The sequence below is a fragment of the Dunckerocampus dactyliophorus genome, chromosome 8 (genome assembly GCF_027744805.1).
Source record: "Dunckerocampus dactyliophorus isolate RoL2022-P2 chromosome 8, RoL_Ddac_1.1, whole genome shotgun sequence".
Taxonomy (NCBI): Eukaryota; Metazoa; Chordata; class Actinopteri; order Syngnathiformes; family Syngnathidae; genus Dunckerocampus; species Dunckerocampus dactyliophorus.
In genome coordinates this window covers 3571539-3590607 of record NC_072826.1, presented here as the reverse complement: position 1 = coordinate 3590607, position 19069 = coordinate 3571539, and the positions used below count along the sequence as shown (strand labels likewise).

The 19069-nt window shown below is 42.5% G+C and overlaps 1 protein-coding gene across 1 annotated transcript in view; it reads left to right on the top strand.

The window, feature by feature from the left end:
- The window catches only part of ca16b (carbonic anhydrase XVI b), a 159587-nt gene that overhangs the window by 101558 nt on the left and 38960 nt on the right, over positions 1-19069 (top strand). The window contains exons 5-8 of the mRNA XM_054783787.1: positions 4907-5002; positions 9598-9664; positions 13921-14078; positions 16546-16738. Coding sequence (XP_054639762.1) covers positions 4907-5002; positions 9598-9664; positions 13921-14078; positions 16546-16738 — 514 coding nt within the window. The remainder of the gene's footprint in view (positions 1-4906; positions 5003-9597; positions 9665-13920; positions 14079-16545; positions 16739-19069) is intronic.

Genomic DNA, 19069 nt, shown 5'->3' with positions numbered 1-19069 from the left:
TGATTGCTGAATAAACCGTAAACTACAAGCCTGTAATGCGCATAATTGTGCAACAACTGAGGGAAAATGTTGACAACAATTTCTGCCAAACAGAATCACGTGAAAACGCAGGCGTTCGAACACTGAGATTCCACTGTGTGCAAGAAAATGTGATGGAAAAAATGATTAATCCGATACCTAAATAGTTGTGGATTAATTGGTAATTGATTCATCATTGATTCATCATTGCAGCTGTAATTCACTCTCTGTCAGTGTGTAGGCATGCAATTGAGAAATGGGAGCGTATCCCTCCTGTTTTAACAACATATTGGGCACACTTCAGCGCCGCGTGAATATAGGCCTTGTTCTTCTTCAGGTCACAAACCAGTTGAGGCTGACTCAGCAGTGCAGTCCATGTAGCCTCAGTTTGCTCAGGCAAAGTTAGTCAGTGTCGACTAATTTGGATGTTTTGCCCATCTTTACTGCTCAGTATGTAGTTATGTTGATTACCGTAAATTCTGGTGTTTAAGCCGCACCCGTGTATAAGCCACACGTGTCCACGTCATAAAATGGCATATTGTTGCGTGCACGAGTCCGTAAGAACCAGGCAGCTCTTTATTTTACAGGAGCCAATCATGAGCTCTGAATAAACTGACGACAAGCTTGTCAGCACATTGGAATTTGCGGGAGGTCATTACTTAATAGAGCAGTCTGACTCACGGTGTCATCTTGCAGACAGCATTAAACTCATCACACAGCAACTTAGCACTCAAAAGGTGTACCTCAGAAATATACAAACATGTACCAGCACTAGTTGATATATATAATAAATGGGAAAATAAAGTTTTCCCATAAAGCATTACGTTAGAGAAAAGCATGGAGGACAAGCAGCATAGAAAATGGTGGCTGGTGGTGCAGTGCTGCCTCTGTCCACCAGAGAGAGCCAGAGAACCCAAATTCAACATGGAGGCTGACATCATTGCAGTGCCCCAATGAATGTGTTGCTCAGAGGCAATGCATTATGGGAAAACTAAGTCTTTTTTAGAGTTGTTTTTTTTTCATTGTCTACTTGTATTGGTACTTTTGAGTGTTAAGTTGCTGTGTGATGAGTTTAGTGTTTTTAGTAAAGTGTTCTTCATAAGATGACACCGTGAGTCGGACTGTTATGTTGTTATACTGTTATATATAATGACCTCCTGCTATTGCCGTTGGGTTGACAAGCTCGTTGTGAGTGCACTGGTAGCTCGTGATTGGCTCCTGCCAAAGAAAGAGCTACCGGTTCCTCGCTGACTCAAGAGTGGAACAGTATTGAAGCAATTAGTAATAGTTCTGAAGTAAAGGAGATGTCACAAGATCAGAATTTAGACACAAATTAGTCGCACCGCTGTCTAAGCCGCAGGGTTCAAAGTTTAAGAAAAAAGTACCGGCTCATACACCGGAATTTACGGTAGTCTGTGCACTCTGTCAGTAGTTTTGTTTTTTTGTTTTTTTAATTTAAAGCCTGTTGGTTTATCTGAACCTAGGCCTGCTGCTCTTGCTAGTTGGAAGTGAAGTGGGATATTTGCGTGGGACTGAAGTGAGAGAATCATACTGTGTTGGAGACAAAAACATTTACCGACAAACTGCTCTGGTAGCTGGAGTTGCAAAGAATCTGAGACCTTGTCGCCCACACACTCATTTCTTATTGTCTTCTTATTGTGCCTCAGTGCCTCGTGACCACTGGAAATGATGCCAAATATGAGCAGCTTTCCATCCGTTTCCATTTAAATTGGAATGTAGCAGGGCTTCCAGCGTTTGTGTTTGCACTCATCTTCAGCAAAGGCAGGCGGTGGCAAGGGGGGGGAAACCGGTGACCAAATTTAGGCTGTAAGAAAAAGTGATAAAAATATGGACATAATGAGCTGTTCCACAGAGCGGACGAAAGACTTAAAGTAAATACTCAAGCTGAAGTATTTTTTGGGGGGAGGAGGGGGTGCGGGGGGTGTCTTTCAGTTTGCACCTGTTCTCTTTGGATCCTTGCAAGCTGCTCACTGCTCACTGCTATATTGGATGTAGTGATGAAAGCAAACATGCCCAAAACATTCCGACACAAATTTTGGTCAGACCAGCCGTCTGTGCTGCTTAAAAACAACAAGTTAACTTGAGATTAGCGTTCCATCTTGAAGACGTGCAGTGAAATGAAGCGTGCGGTCATGCGAGGGGAGTCGCATGCTTTTAGCAGCATTTAGGGTGCATTCGCACTTGACATGTTTGGTTCGGTGAATTGACTCTGTGAACCCCGGTGTGCACCCAACAAGCGGACTTGCAAGACTTGCAAGTAAACTCTGCTGCGGTTTGCTTGACTTGAGGTTTGGTTGAACGCTAGACAGACCAAAGACAGGGACCAGTGTTAAAATGACAGCATGCAGAAAGCCGAAAGGCAAAGCTCTCAATTGACAAGTCGATATAACAATACTGTTGTGGTCACACTCCAGCTAAAATTCAACTTTGAATCCCCGACGTCACTTCCTGTCCACAAGTCCGGAAGACATTTATTGAAACACACATGAGCATGAATTTTATTTGTCTTAAATGGCTTACTTTCTCTGATTATATCTACAAAGGTGCCTACAGTAATCCCTCATTTATCGCCTTTATTTGCTTCCAGACCTGACCGTGATAAGTAAATTTCTACAAAGTAGAATTCATTATTAGTAAACAGAACCAAAAAACATGCATGTTAGGTTAATTGGCGACTCTAAATTGTCCATCGGTATAAATGTGAGTGTGAATGCTTGTTTGTCTATATGTGCCCTACCATTGGCTGGCGACCGGTCCGGGGTGTACCCCGCCTCTCGCCCAAAGTCAGCTGGGATAGGCTCCATCATAACCCGGGAACCCTAGTGAGGATTAATCGGCATAGAAGATGGACGGATGTTTTTGTAGTTAGATTATAGAAAACCTGTTTGTAACTTTCTAAATACAGGTTTTAGAGCCCTGTAGACATGAAGTAACACCCCATAGCCACTTTTACACTTGATTATTTTTTGCTTACATCACATTGCGCAGGCTATGCGATCACTGCAGGGACAAAAGACTGCTGTGGCTAGCATAGCAATACAGCGAGCTAACTAGTAGCGAGCTAACTCTCCAATTTACTTATTCTAAACTTAGTGTTTCAAATGGAGTGGGGAAGAAGGACAATGAAGCCAAAAACATACCACTTCCACACGGAATCAGAGGAGAACCTTTTTTCCCCACTCAATCTCAGCCATGGCATGTCCATCTCAGTCTCCATGGAGTGTGCAAGGTAATGTCATCTAACGTCCTGTCTCATAACATTATTGATGCCAAGTGACCAAAATACTACACATAACTTGTCTTTGAATATTTTTGGACGAATAATAGGCCATAGTCAACCATGAAACAGCGATCGTTTACTCATTAATGGTGAGGGAGCGATATTTGAACCGCGATACAGTGAGAGACGACTGTATAGGGGTGTTATTTCATGTCTACAGGGCTCTAATGATGGTAAAAATTGTATTTAGAAAGTCAAACAGGTTTTCTATGCTCTAACTACGAAAACATTCTGTTTATTGATATTGAATCTTACTTTGTGGCATCTTACTTTGTGATATATTTTTTCCCGAGATTATCATACCGTCAGAATCTCATACCAGCCCATGCCTACCTAGTATGTATTCGACCCTGACGTGATTTGTGTGTGTCACGTTATACAGTATGTCACTTGCTTTATGTGTATCTGTTCTTTACTGCACAGCCTTTGGTCACATGACACATGAAAAATACCAGCATGAACACTAAGCCAATACACCAAAGTGTACACCAAGTATCTTTTTTATTTTGTCGAGACCAGAGTATTGGTATGAATGCAGCTGAACATTTTATTGGCCGCTTTCAACGGTAATTGAATAGCTTGTTTTCCAAAGTATGCTGCGAACAAGCGCAGGTCACAAAAGCCTATCTCGGCGGCTAAATGGAAACTCAAGGGGCTGCATTTAATTGGGCGATGTAGTTAATAACATGTGACAGCTGATGAATGGCTGCTGCTCCTTCTCGCAGCGTTCTCGCACAACAAATGAGTTCCATTTAAAAGCTCCAGTTAAAGCAACTAATGTAAATCACCTGAATTTGCGGTATTCTCTTTTATTTGCTGCCTGTTGAACACAATCATGGATTCGTACATTTTTTATGACTTTTTACATGCCAGTGCAGCCACTGGCAGCAGGGGGTCTCGAAGTTTTGCTTTGAAAGCCGTGCTCTTAAATTAAATCAACATCTAGGACCTTTTTCTCATTGGCAATTAACTTGGTTCAGTGACATGAAAGGCTTTTTCAAATTAAAGAGTCTTAAGGCTGTGATGATGGATAGGTCCAATTACTACCTTGAGAATCATTTGCTGATTTTGATCAGCACTACGCATCATTATGTGTCTGCTTGGAAATGAAAGCAATCAAATTCTTTTTGATAGCAAACCACAGCCTTGACAGGTGTTCTATATTCTTCCTGTGATGGTTTTCATGTTACCAGCCACGCTTTCTAAGCTTTGTTGTGCGACCAGTAACAGTGTTGCGGGTGATTTAAGGTAATTGGGAGCACTGATGAGAAGTGTTTTATACTGTTAGAGCTCCCTGCAGGAAAAGAGCACATTCTTCCAGTCCTGCCAGGCTGTGTAAGCACCGTAGCCCTGAGGAACGGGACACACTATTCTCAAGCATCCTCCAGCAGTGGCAGAACACAAAAAAGAATGGCACGCATATTAAGGGAGATTTATGGCTGTGATAAATACACCCTCTTTCATACCCCTCAAAAAGAAAGCCTTTCATCAGCTTCCCAGCGGTGGGTGTGAGGAGGGATTTATGACAAGACAGTGAGTTCTCCTTGTCCACTCCTCAAGCCATGCTTGCTCTGTCTCCCGTCCCAGATGCAGATCTACCTTTACAACTCTGATGACTTTGACAGCCTCAGTGCCGCCATCAAGGAGAGACGCATCATTGCCGCCATGTCCGTCTTCTTTGAGGTAAGCGTCTACGAAACGCACAGTGTCTAGTGTCGAGGGGGGTCCAAAGTCTGGCCCGGGTGCCATTTGTGGCTCGCAGAGTGTGTTTTCTTGTTCCTTTCGTAAGGAGTGTTAAGGCCACACCGAAAAGAAAAACAAAGATAAACGCTGACGGGAAAAAAGGCATAATTTTGGAGAAATTACAAGATATGACATTAGCACTAGTAACTAGTTGGTTTTGGCTTTAAAGGGAAAGTGCACTGTTTTTTGCCCATTATCCAAAAACATTGCCACCATTGTGCATGGATTTCTGCAGACTGCAGACTGTATGCACTTAAGTTCTGTAAAATCCAACACAGGTATTGGAAAACGTGGAAACAATGCCCAGCCCTAGCAAATATATGCTAAGCTATCTGAACATCCGCATCTTAGCTTTGTGTTATAGGAGGTAGAGCAAATAAGTGCAATGTCTAATCATCTCATTAATAATGAATTCATTTTATTTTTACAATATGTCAAAGGCCATTAAAAAAACGAGCTTGTGTCTGAAAATGGCCCCCAGGCTGCCCTTTGGATGCTCCTGGTCTAAAGTTAAAAAGGAGAGATGGGATACCAGCCTGGGTCCATGGAGACACGCTGTAGTTTGTTAGTTGTCTGTAGTCAAACAGATTTTAATGGGGGCATAACAAAAAGCTTTGTTGTCATCTTGGAAGAAACAACCACATGCCAAGAGGAAAAGCTGTATCCCCGTTCAGGGGCTGCATTTAAAGGTCCCGGATGACATAACGCAGCAAAAAGCCAGTTCCAATACAAAGCCTTCTTCTGAGGCGGCCCGCCTATCCAGGCCTTTCTGTTCCTGTTTTTGCAAGATGCATCATTACTGCTGATATCACATCAGAATGCCCTTTACTCGCCACTTACACAGCACAAGCGTAATTGTGCAATCACAATTAGGGCGTTTAGCCCGATCACCGCGGACTTTGGTACACACCTTAAGGTGACTGTCAGGCACAATGAGTAAAAATTTTAGCAGGATTGGTTGAAAAATATCGCTGCCATCAATCAAAGTATCTGCAGGGTCACAGGCGGGATTTAGCAACTGATTGTCCACAAGTCATTGATTGAATATTTGTCTCATGATTATAAAACGTTGAGGGTATCTGTGTTACATGTGTGCTTGCTTGTCTTCCAGTAGGGGCTCCACTAATGTCCTTTACAGTTAAATGTTTGATATAGTTGGCAAAACCACGATTGAGAGCGAAAAATCAAACAAAAGGCGCTAGGAAACAGGCGTTCCCAAAGAAAGTGTTCGCCCCACCAATTTGCTATTACAGGTGGCTTACTGAGCTGCTATAAATTGTCCCCTGAAGGTCTGAGCACACAGGCTCTTGATATACAACAGTGGTCCTAATTTCTACTTACTGTAAAAACACCCCAGAGATTTATGTAGCTGGGAAAAGCATTCACCAGGACTGACAGCTTCAGGGTCTATGGCGCCGTGTTACACACTAATTTCTATTAGCAGTATTTGTGCAATTGATGGGAGGTGATCAATGTGCACTTACGTTCAGCTTAATGGCACACGGACAAGGGTCAGTGCTCCTGCGGAAGAGGAGCTGGGGGGGGGAGGCTGTAATGGGGACACAGGTGTTTTTAATGTGGGTCTCCTCCCAGACAATGATGGAGCGTGTACGTAGCTGGACCTAAATGCCTCTGCTGGGTCCTGACAGCCCTATTGCTTACTGCAATTAGTACCCACATACACAATCCGCTGAGTAGCAGTTTACAGAGCCGGGGGGCGGGGGGTCTTGGAGCAAGCACATACACACTTTGGCTCAGATTTACCATTTCTAATCAATGGGAAGAGTCGTCCTGAGCTCCCCAAAGGCCTATTAATGGCCTCTAAGGTGTGTGTATTATCCACATTCAGCATTCACTTCCACGTAATTATTCTCCTCACACTGACCTGAATTAATGTTAAGTAAGGGAAGATGGGTCCCTGCGTCCCAACACGCTTTTTGTCTAGTCTCCTCCCCGTTTCCAGGACATAGATAATGTGGCACAAAGTGCATCTGAGCAGTTTGCCCAGACTTTTTGGCCGTGAGACAGAAAAAACAAGAGGCATCATGAAAAAGAGTGAAATCAAATAGTGTTTGTCCTCTGGAGACGGTCTAACTATCCCAACAGGGCTTGTTGGGAAAGTCACATTGGATTGAACGACAACACAAGCCTCATAAAGCCTATAAAGTCATCCAGCTCTCAAAGGATAAATACACAGTTAAGCCTAAATTATTCATGCGCTGGATAAATTGTGAGTTAATGTGGATTTTCACTTGTTTGAAACGATACAAGAAAGTGGCAAAAGATGCGATACATTTTCAGGAGGTCCTCGGTCTACGTACAACTTCCGTCCTAAGTCACTCACACTGTGCACAAAACACATGAACGGCATGAAGGAAATGAGTAAATACAGGAATTAAATGAAAAGTACAACAGAACAATTCCTTACTTTCATCCGTGTGGTTGTCTTGCACACTGAAAGGGAGGAAGTCTCAATAAAGAAACCACCACACTGCTTACGTATCACTGCCCAATTCATTGGAGCAGATCCTGTCACATGTTCAAAGATACCATCTTTATCCGTCATGACGGTCGCAGCGTTCGAGTGTCAATAAAGATGTACCGATACCACTTTTATCTCACGATCGGTGGTTTTCAAAGTGTGATGTGAAGACTTCAGGGGATGCGCAGCAGCTTGATAAAAGTAAATAACATTTATTTTTCATTGTTGCTAAGCTAGCTTCAGTTATATATCAAAATGAATAGATTCCTTTTAGTTCTACAGTGGTTCCCACAGGACTGTAATCTATCTGTGGCGGGGCGTCATCGTCTAATTTGCATAACTGGCTTAATAATTGCTGCGGGAGAGTAAAAAAAATTAAAAACAAAACAAAGATTTAGAAATTCTTCTTTCTGTGTGTTTTTTAAAAGTCACAAGCAAGACGGAGCAACCTATGAGTGCTTTGAGGTCTACATGAATACAGATATTTTTTAAATGCATGTTTTTTAGTATCGTATTGGTTGATATAAGAGTCAGAAATTCAGTGTTGGGCGATATCGTCATATTGGTTATCGGCAAAAAAGCCAATATCAGACATCCCTAATATTTTTCTATGCCTTTTGGCTCGGGGTGTCACAAGATCTTGCTCAATTAAAACAAGATGAAGATTTCTGGTTCAGAAGAAAAAAAAAACTGTCTCGAGGGCACATGGCCTGGGACGATAATAAATACATGAATTAGTCACACAATAGGTGAAAATGAACCATCTTCAATATATTGCCATGTGCACACGTGTCTGTTTTCCTTGTCCCCCGCCTCCAAACAGGAAGGAAGTCTCTGTGCGTTGGTTTCAGCCCCTTGACGCGTTTGTTCCATAGAACAACGGCATGAATGGAGTCAGTCCTTTCGTCAGTCATACAGTCTCTTTGCCTTGGTGGGTGGAGGAAGGGTCGGTAGCAGACACAGTCCAGAAGAGTGTAATGTAGTCCAAATTCTATTAGTAGATTGCAATATATTGCCATATTTTTCACATTTTTCATTTTGCTTTTCTTAAAAGTAAAGTTAAAATCTCGTAAACCAAATCTTGTGCATCGTCCCGTCTTGAACTGAGTGTCTCGTGGTACCCCTATTTTTGGCATCTCGGCACCATCACAGGACCTGCTGCTCGTTGAGCTGAGCGAGACATTCTTTCACGTTAACGTCCAATAAGACCAGAAAAAGTCGCTAAATTTGTCGGCCGTCGCGTTTTTGCCAATCTAGAGGCTCTGATTACTTGCTAATTCTAGTGCTTAGCTAGCAATGTCAATACCTTCTGCTACGGCTTCTTATTTGCTGGCAGACCAGGTGCATATGAGGTGTGTTAAGAAGCAGAGGTTTGATGCCATCTGCTGTACGGAGTTGTTGCAGCCAGCTACACACACAGTCCCATTATAATGTGTTTACGAGTGAGGGCGAACAGGCGGTGACAAATCCATCCATCCGTTTTCTGTGCCGCTGAATCCTCACTAGGGTTGCGGGGCCTATCCCAGCTGACTTTGGGCGACAGGCGGGGTACATCCTGGACTGGTGGTGCCAAATCACCAAATTAGTTTTTTTGTGGCGGTCCAAATGTATTTGTGCCAGCCTGCCACGCATAACTGAATGTATGGGAAACGCTGGAGTCTTGCTTGAGCAGAAAGCTCCACAAAATGTGTTCCAGAAAATCCGCTTTTGGCACAGTAGGGGAGTATTATATTCCCTAAGGGGTGGCTCACTGTGCCACACTTTGAAAACCACTGGAATAGACTGCAGCTATCATTTCTACTACTTATACATATTTAATGGTATTAATGGTTATTAATAAGTACTCTACAACTGTCATGCTTCCAAAACAGGGAAATGCATGGTGTGTTTTCAGGTGGTATTGTTTTAGAGAAGAATATACTGTGTGAATAATCTTTTGTATGATTTTTAATATGTTGCCATAGCATCAGCAGGGTTCATATTGAACACCCAGTTATTGTCCTAGCCCCTTTATCTCGTGTAATCTCTTGTATCTGGACGTTTCTCCTTGCAGCTCGGGCAAAAAGATAACCCAGCAGTGGACCCCATCATCCAGGGCTTGAAAGGAGTAGTACATCATGGTAAGTCATTACAATTTCTCTAAAATTGTGCTTCATATGCAGCACTCGCCCACCTCCAGAGAACAAAGAATGCTGCTCTTTATTTTCAGCTGCTCAGACATTTGCCCTCATATTTAGAAACCCAAATTAGACAAGATTTGAGGGGCGATTAACATCAAAAGGAGGCAAAATGTGCACAATGCCGCCTCCTGCCTTTGCTGGTATGGCATCCACTGATCGAGTCCTCCACGGAGCGTCACTGGCAGGGATGGAACTATTAATTACATATGAGCTTCAATTAGTCAACACTCAGCTCCCATGCCCATGTATAGCCCCTCATCAACGCCGGCTCCTGCAAAGGCTCATATTCACTGTTAACAATTAATGTCTCGTGTTGCCTCGCATGGCGCAATTAGGTAGTCTTCAATTATTGCTGCTCTGTCAGCTTTTACTGGATGCATGAATTATGCAGACCATAAGCAGATGTGTTAGCATGACTAGATCATTTTTCACTGAAGCACACCCAGCAGATTTGTTTGCATTGACACGTATGACTTGTTTTACAAGCCGCCGCTGATTGTCTTTGTGCGGCTACAATTGAACGGCGCCAAGGACCTGTGTACACGGATGAGTAATCGCTGCTGGTGTTGTTACTAGATGGAATCGTATGCTCACTGACGGGCTTTTGGTGTCGTGAAGTGGTCCCGACCCAGGCTGCGTTCACTCTTGTGTTTCGGTACTCTTGTCCAAGCACCGAAAACCTAAAAAAGATTGATTTTAATTCACAAGAGAGTTCACTCACTTGTGTTATAAGTGACAAAGTGTATTATTATTAACATCGTTATTACACCTTTTTGCTTTTTTTTTTGCCATTGTTGGTGTTTCTATTTCTAAAATGTGCCGCAGCCCAATCGGAAAATGAGCTTTGGGCCGCAAATGGCCCCAGAGATTTGGGAATTTTCATCCACAATCTTTATATGATACACACACACACACACACACGCACACACGTGTCTTTCTCTTTTCTGTGTGTTCTAAAGATATAAGAACAGCTAAAAACAGGCACCTAAGAACACATGTAATGGGACGCACCTATTCCGCCTATAAAGCCTTATGAAAAAAAACTCCAAAAAGTGCCAACAACGCTCCATTTACATCATGTGACCTGAATATTAACCAAGCCACAGAAACGTTGTTATTATTATTGTTATTAACATTGTTACGCCCAAGAACTATGTTACTGGCGTAGTGACACCTCACCACACCACACCAGCTAGCTACTAGGCGGCTAGCAACGATCTTCACCACACACTCGCTCACAATGCCTCAGGCCACTAGCGAAAGGTAACGCTACATATTGGAGCTGCCGCCACTGCTGCTGTGTTTTTGTTTTTGAGTTAGGAAAAGTTAACGCTAGGTGTAGCGTTCCTTTCCATGTTGCTATGTGGAATCAATGCACCCAGGAAGGAAGTTCCGCTAATGCTTAAAAATGACCAAAATACTGTAAATGTTACATGTTATCATGAATGTAGCTGGTACTACATGCTTACGGCATGGATATAAAACCATAAAATTTTGTCTGAGCTTTTTGGAGGTGCTTTAATAGCGGGATTTGTAGGCAGATTAGGTGTGTCACATTACGTGCATTAATTAGCTGCCTCTTTTTAGCTGTTTTTCTATCTTTAGAACACACAGAAAAGAGAGAAATGCTTGTTCATGTCTCACATAAGGATTGTGGATGATGGGCAGTTTTCCTTTAACTGAACCAAACAAGTGTGAACGCTCCCTCGATAGGCCAGAAGCTCTTGGAATGAAAGACACACGCAGGGGAAAAAAAATGTAAAAGTTGGAGCAATTTGTATTCTAATGAAATGTCAACACCTAAAAACTCAATCTGAGTCATCACATGGGAGGAAAGTCACTCCTTGGAAGCTCTGGCTATGCCTGTGATTATCCTGTCACACATTATTTTGTTTTTTGTTTTTTCGCTTGATTGTTCTTCTTCGCCCTGATTGCAAAAATGCATCAATTCAGCCTCCAGGAGTTGCCGCACATTTTGTTGGTAACGTAATTGGGACAGTTTATTGCTCCACACTAAAACAACTACTACTCCATCTTCTGTTCTCCACTGTTCCCTTTGAGGGTCGAAGGTTGGATAAGTCAAACGCTTCGGCCACCACTTATTTTATTGTTTTCATGAACAGCAATCAGTTTAGCACAGGAAATTATAGAACAGACAGGATTAGACTGAAAATCCCTCAACCCCCTTTCTAAAGTAGAGCCTTAAAAACAGCAGAGTGCTCCTGTCATATAGAGGATCTTTGACCAGTGTTTCTAAATTAGAGCCTTTAAAAAGAGCAGAACTTTGCTGTAATGTAGAGCATCTTTGACAGGCATTTTGAAAGTCATGTAGAGGATCTTTGACTAGCTTTTTCAAGTAGAGCCTTAAAAACAGGACAACGTTCCTGTCATATGGAGGATCTTTGTCTAGCTTTTCTAAAGTAGAGCCTCAAAAAGAGTAGAATATTGCTGCAATATAGAGGATCTTTGACTGGCGTTTTGAAAATAGATCCTTAAAAGAGAAGCGTGCGCTTGTCACATAGACGATCTTTGGCTTGCTTTTCTAAAGCAGAGCCTTAAAAAGAGCAGAGCATTGCCGTAATTTTGAGTATCTTTGACATTTCGAAAGTACATCCTTAAAAAGAGCATATTGCTCCTGCCATATAGAGGATCTTTGACTAGCTTTTTAAAAGTAGAGCCTGAAAAAGGGCATTTTGCTCCTGTCATATGGAGGATCTTTCACTGCCTTTTCTAAAGTAAAGCCTTAAAAAAGCAGAACATTGCTCTAATATAGAGGATCTTTGTCTGGCATTTCTAGACTAGAGCCTTAAAAAGAGCTGATTGCTGCTTCCATGGAGAGGATCTTTGACTAGCATTTCTAAGTAGATCCTTAAAAATAGAAGATTTTTCTTGTCATGTAGAGGATCTTTGACTAGCATTTCTGAAGCGGGTCCTTAAAAACAGCAGAGTGCGGCTGTCACATGAAGGATATTTGACTGGCATTTTGAAAGTAGAGCCTAAAAGAGAGCAGAACAGTCCTGTCAGGTTGAGGATCTTTGTGGTAGATCCTTATAAGCAACAGTGCAGTCCTGTCATATAGAGGATCTTTGACTAGCATTTTTGCAGTTGGTCCTTGAAAACAGCAGTGGAGTCCTTTCACATAAAGGATCTTTGACTAGTCTTTTTTCCAGTCGATTCTTAAAATCAGCAGTAAAGTCCTGTCACAATTTGAAAGTAAACCCTTTCGCAGAGCAGAGCGCTCCTGTCTTATAGAAGATCTTTGAGTTGCCGTAACAGACTGCAGTGCTTCTTTGTCCTTTGTGTAGCATATCCAAGCAGTGATACAGGATTGTGCTTGTATTTACTTCCAATATCAGGAAAAAAAGGATAAAACATGTTTGTGTTGGGTGTATGTTGCTCTCAGCGTGTGGCCGGGTGCCGTCTTGCATAGCAGTAGGTAGGCTTATGCAGCTCAACAACAGATGTTCTTGTATTATGTTTCTCCTCTCGTGTGGGTGTGGTGTTTTTGGGCTCTCTTCCTGCTGGCTACTAAACACTCCTCCCCCTCCCCTGCAAGTGGATTTCCACCAGCTCGTTATCCCACAGTCATCCATCTATCAGCATCCGAGCGGCCCGTGAGCGATAGCGCACGTAAGCCGGGCTGAAAAGAAAAAGCAGTTTGTACTGAACCCGAGCTCCAAGCTTCCAGCATCTCCAATCAAACTCACCCCAAACCCCTGTTAAGATAAGGTCACGGGCTGTTGGGGAATGGATTTGACATAAACCTGCCTCTTATTTGGGTTTCCTAACAAACCCGCTGGCACGGGCCACGTGTTGCATTTGCGCCAGATAAAGGGATCTTCCCATGTGTCACAAAACCATTCCCGTTTGTTGTTTGGTTTACCTCGCCTGGTTCTGATCAGATAGAGCCCATCTCCAAATCACCGGGATCTCTCCTAATCCCCGTGTCCACAGTTGTTCCATGGAGCAGAACAGGCACCAGGCATCAGTGCCACCGCTTACAATTTTACCTGACTGCTCATCTCCCTCAGCCATCTGGGCACAGAGCCGGCTCGGTGATGGAGCGGCTTTCAAATGAGGGCCACTGAGATGAAAATAGTCACATATTTAACTGAAGACATGCACAGCATTTAAAGATAAGGCGTGTGTAAGATAAGCTGGTAAACAACTGTGTGCTTTGCTTGTGTTGCACCCAGAAAAGGAGACCAACCTGCGCTCATTCATCCTGAGGGACCTGCTGCCGTCGTCCGTGGATAGTTATTACCGATACACCGGCTCTCTGACCATGCCGCCCTGCAGCAAGGTGGTGGAGTGGATCATCTTCTCCAGGCCCGTCTATCTGTCCCACTCGCAGGTTGGTTTAGCACACACACTTGCATGCCCAGACAGATATATATTCTCCATGCACGGTCAGATCCCATTTGCACGCTGCCAAGTGGATGGCTTCCTCTCCTCCAGCAGCGCTTCCTCTCATCTTTCCGCCTCTTTTGTCCGTTCCTCCCTCAAGTCTTTTGCATATGAAACCAAAAAACCTCCACTGTCACAATCCTTGGGAGATAACTATAACTTTACTTACAGTTTATAATTTGTGCTCATGCTGCGGAAGAGCCGTTAAGTCGAACTTTACTGCTGCTGCTGCTGAGCACTCGGGGAGGGTTGCCTTTGTACTGTAAACATTCACCTCATTACCTTCATTTAAAATGGTGCTCAGCGACTCTTAACAGCCGTGTACTTTTGCACCCTGAACTATATACGCCACCCCACAAAAAGGAACACCACCCTTACACTTTCAGCTTATTACGTCTTCTGGAACACAGAGTAGCGATTTCATGAATTTCGATGTACCCCAAGCAGTTGCTACATAGAGATCACACAGGGTAAAGTTATAAATGGCTTTATTTCCCATATTTCCTATACAGGTCGGCCCCGCGCTATACGGTGGTTCGAATATCGCTCCCTCACTATATCGTGGTTTTTCAAACAATAATGAATAAATGATGGCTGTTTCGTGGTTGGCTATGGACTATTATTAGCCAAAACATATTAAAAGACAAGTTATGTGTAGTGTTGTGGTCACGAGGCATCAGTAATGTTATGAGACATGACGTTAGATGACATTACCTTGCACACTGCATGGAGACTGGCTACTGAGCCAGCAGAGCCCAGCCGACATGCCATGGCTGATCATGCAAAAAATGTGTACATTTGCTTATTTCTGCATTTGTTTTGACTAATAATAGGCTGCATTCAACCACGAAACAGCATGATTTATGAAATAATATATTTTCATATAGAGTGAAGCCTCAAAATTTGATCAGAGAAGTGGCGAGGGACCACTCTGCTCTTATACAAGCTGTACGCTGACTACTCTGAAGCATATCTTTTTTTTCATTTTATTTTAAAGCACAACATGTCGCCAAAATGATAAGAACCTAAATCTTTGACTAGCATTTCTAAGGTAGATTCTTAAAAACAGCAGAGCGCTCCTGTCATGTAGAGGATCTTTGACTAGCTTTTCTAAAGTAAACCCTTAAAAAGAGCAGCGCATTGCTGTAATATTGAGGATCTTTGACGAGCATTTCTAAAGAAGAGCCTTCAAAACAACAGAGTGCTTCTATCATATAGAGGATCTTTGACTACCTTTTCTAAAGTAGAGAACTGTATTGCTATACAAGCTATATGACAAGTTTACTTTAGATGGTGCAGTCTCCTTAGTTTTAATTCATCTTTTTAATTCATTTCATTTTAAAGCCATTTACCTTTCCCACCTTTTTTGGAGCCAATAAACCATCACTATAGTATTGTCCTGTCAGAAGATATACTGTAGTAAACGTTTTCATTTACGTTGAATAATTCCTCACTGAATGCGTGCCTGTACCACATGTACATGTGTGATTGACCACAAAGTATCCTTCATCTTACCTCAGGCTGCTTTTTGTTTATTTCCACCGCTAATACATGCTAAATCATGCCCTGCGCTTTTTACGGATCCCCAGCGCAGCATTTTGCAATAATTCTTGGCTTAGCCAGCTTAATATCCTCTAGAGTCCTCTGCACTGTAGAAATGTGCAGGGCTCAGTGGAATTTTGTTTTCCAGCAGCAGGCATATTGACCACCGCCGCCGCAATGTTTGTGGCACCACACGTCATCTTTTATGAACCTGTAATTCACTTCTGCAAGCATGCATCGGGCGCATTGATTCCGCACTATCTGTGCTACGCTGTAGTCATTACTGCACGTGCTCAGCGATCATTCATGGCAATCAATGCCTGCAAATTTACTCCATTGAGAAGTCCAAATGTGGTCAGGATAATGATGGAGGCTTGTACCTGCTGTTGACAAGGATGTGAATGTGTCTGGCTAATATTGCGTTCCAGCCAACTCCTGTATATATTAGGGGCGCACGATAATTATCGGGCGATATGAGGGAATTATGATGACATACCGATACATCTGATAACATAAAAATAGCTCAGATAACCGAAACTCTTAGCGAGATTACCCGTACTGTGTAGGTAAGCAAATCAAGCGCTCCTTTTTTCTCCTGCCTGTGACATTAGCAGCCTGTCGTAACTTCCCCTGAGCTCACTTGTAAACAAACATTCACTTTCTGAGGAAGACATTTTGCATGCTAGTTGTACCAAATGCTCCACGATGGGAGAAAAAAAAACCCATCAAGAACAGAAAAAACCTTATCAGCCACCTGAAACGCCAGCGCCACGGCGTTTGAAAAGTGCAAAGGTTTGCCAGAGACCTCCGTGGCGTCACACCGGCTGCCATCATTTTCCTATAATTGCTCTTGTCAATTTCTTCCCATGCAGCTGGAGGCCTTCTACTCCATCTTCACAACAGAGCAACAGGACCACGTCAAGTCCGTGGAGTATCTGAGGAACAACTTCCGTCCCCTGCAGGACCTCGATGACAGGAAAGTCTTCAAGTCTGCGGTCAAAGATGCGTGGCAGAAAGACCTGACTGACATTCACGGGGGCACCCACAGCACGGAGGCGTCGAGAGGTGAGCTGCATTCCGCTGCTCGTCATGCATGCAGCAGCCTTAACTCATCTTTAAATGCGTGCAGGACGATGCAAGCAATAAGCAAGTCAGCCCCCCCCCCCCACCAAAAAGACCCCAAAACCACACAAAATGATCAGGCCTGCCGCCGATGATGCTAAGTACTTTTATTATTGCAAATTTGTGCTGAAAGGTTATCTTAATAGGCCATTTTTGCAGCAGCCATTTTGACATCTACAGCATAATGGCGGAGTAAACACAGTAATTGATCAAATTCAGAAGGGTTCTCATCTATTCAGCGTGTCACCGCCATTTCAGTGCGCTCCCTCCCCCATGCACAATTACAGCCCCGGCCCACCTAAATGGAACAAGGCCATATTTAATGTAATTAATTACACGTGTTTGTACCCTGCAATAACGTGTCATAATGACCGCCGTGTGCCGCCTCGCATTTAGAGCAAATGTGTCAAAATAACGTATTTTGAGATTTATTAGTGTCGCAGAGGGTTTTTGTTTTGTTTTCCTTTGTGCATATTTTATAACGATTAGCCACATTAGCTACTACTAGTATAGCAGGGGCGTTTAATTCAAATGTCAAGAGAAAAAAACTAATTTCACCTGAGCTCTAGAATCTCATGATCTATAGAGTGCATTTATAGCTGTAGTACTTTGTCATAACAGTTGCATTAGCGGCGTTTGTCGTCAATAACTCACTGTTAATTAGAAGGTAGAATGTAGTCTTTTTGTTCATTTATTGCTGATTTTGAACTGGAAGTATTGTTCTGATGTTTTCAAATGGAAGATTAACAAAACATTTTTTGCATTCAAGTAAAAATATAAAGTGTTTTTAACAGGGCATCCCAACAATGGAAATAATATAATAATATGTTTTTTAAACATGTAACAATAATATATATTATATATATTTTGAAATTGTCACACCTAAAGAGCTTTTTTTAAAGGGTGGCAATGAAACATTATGGCTGACAGGAAGTGTTTTAATCTGACAATAAAAGATGAAATATTCATTTCAACAGCAAAAGCACGTATGCAATATCAAGCAATACATTTCATTCATTTATCATTATTTAATAAGTTATTGCTTAATCTATGTCCTACATTTATTGTATACATGATACAATGTTTTTGTCAGTTTTGTATTCATGTTCATATTTATTCATATGGAAATACCGGAGTATAGAGCGGGAGAAGCCACCTGGCGTAGGCCAGCAAGGTGCACTGTATTCGGGCACACGCTCTGAGCAGCTGGTGTGACGCCACAAAGGTTTCTGGGAAACCTTTTACACTTTCCAAATGCGGCAGTGCTGGCGTTTCACGTGTCTGTTTTTTTGTGTGCTTGATGTTTTTTTTTTCCCCCCTTATCGCGAAGCATTTGGTACAACTAGCATGTGAAATGTCTTCCTCGGAAAGGGAATGTTTGTTTACATGTGAGCTCAGAGGAAGGGGACAGGCAATTAACGTCACAGGCAGGAGAACAAAGGAGCACTTAATTTGCTCACCCGCACAGTACAGGTAATCTCGCCTCATTGGAGCATTTTTTTTTTTTTTATTATCTGTTATCAGCGCTATTTTTAATGTTATAGTAGGTATGATGTCGTTATCGTGCACCCCTACTAATAACCTTATGCTTTATCACCCAAAGGAAGACTGTTGAATTATGCTGAGAATATCTCAACCTATATTGTTTTAATGTTTAATGACGTAAGTTAATTGACAACCAATTTTTTTTAGAGTGCATTCCACTCAAAATGAAAAATTTCATTCTGAAAATAATAGAAAAGATAACATTTTAAAGGATCCCGTGAAGAAGATGAAGGGTTTTATCAGCTCCTGGTTATAGTAAAAAATATTGACAGAGCACAATAATATAGCATCAAATCGATAGTGGTGTCTTTGGGGGATACCTCAGTGTGTGATGAAGTCTCTCACTCATTGCAAGAGCTCAGACGACCTCATACTTCTGTCAAGTTAATAAAATCAAGCACGACAGGGCAGGGCTGCTGGGTGGTCATGCTTTTGGTTCATATTTGTCTCATAAGCGTACATCGATCATTACTTATAATATGATATCCTCATAATAAGAAGGGAACGCATTGTACTCATTCACAGCTTTGGATTTTCATTCTTTTTTCAGTCCTTTTTTCTTTTCTTTTTTTAATCATTTGTCCCTCGGTTCACCCTCTGTCTCAAACCAACCCTTTTGGCTTCTGTCTTGATAAGGCTGCCCTCCCCGAAGCCCACTTTCTTCTCATTGGCCATCGCTTGGCAGCCTGCAGGGGGGAAGCTGTCCTTTATTTTGTGAGCGTGCAGTCC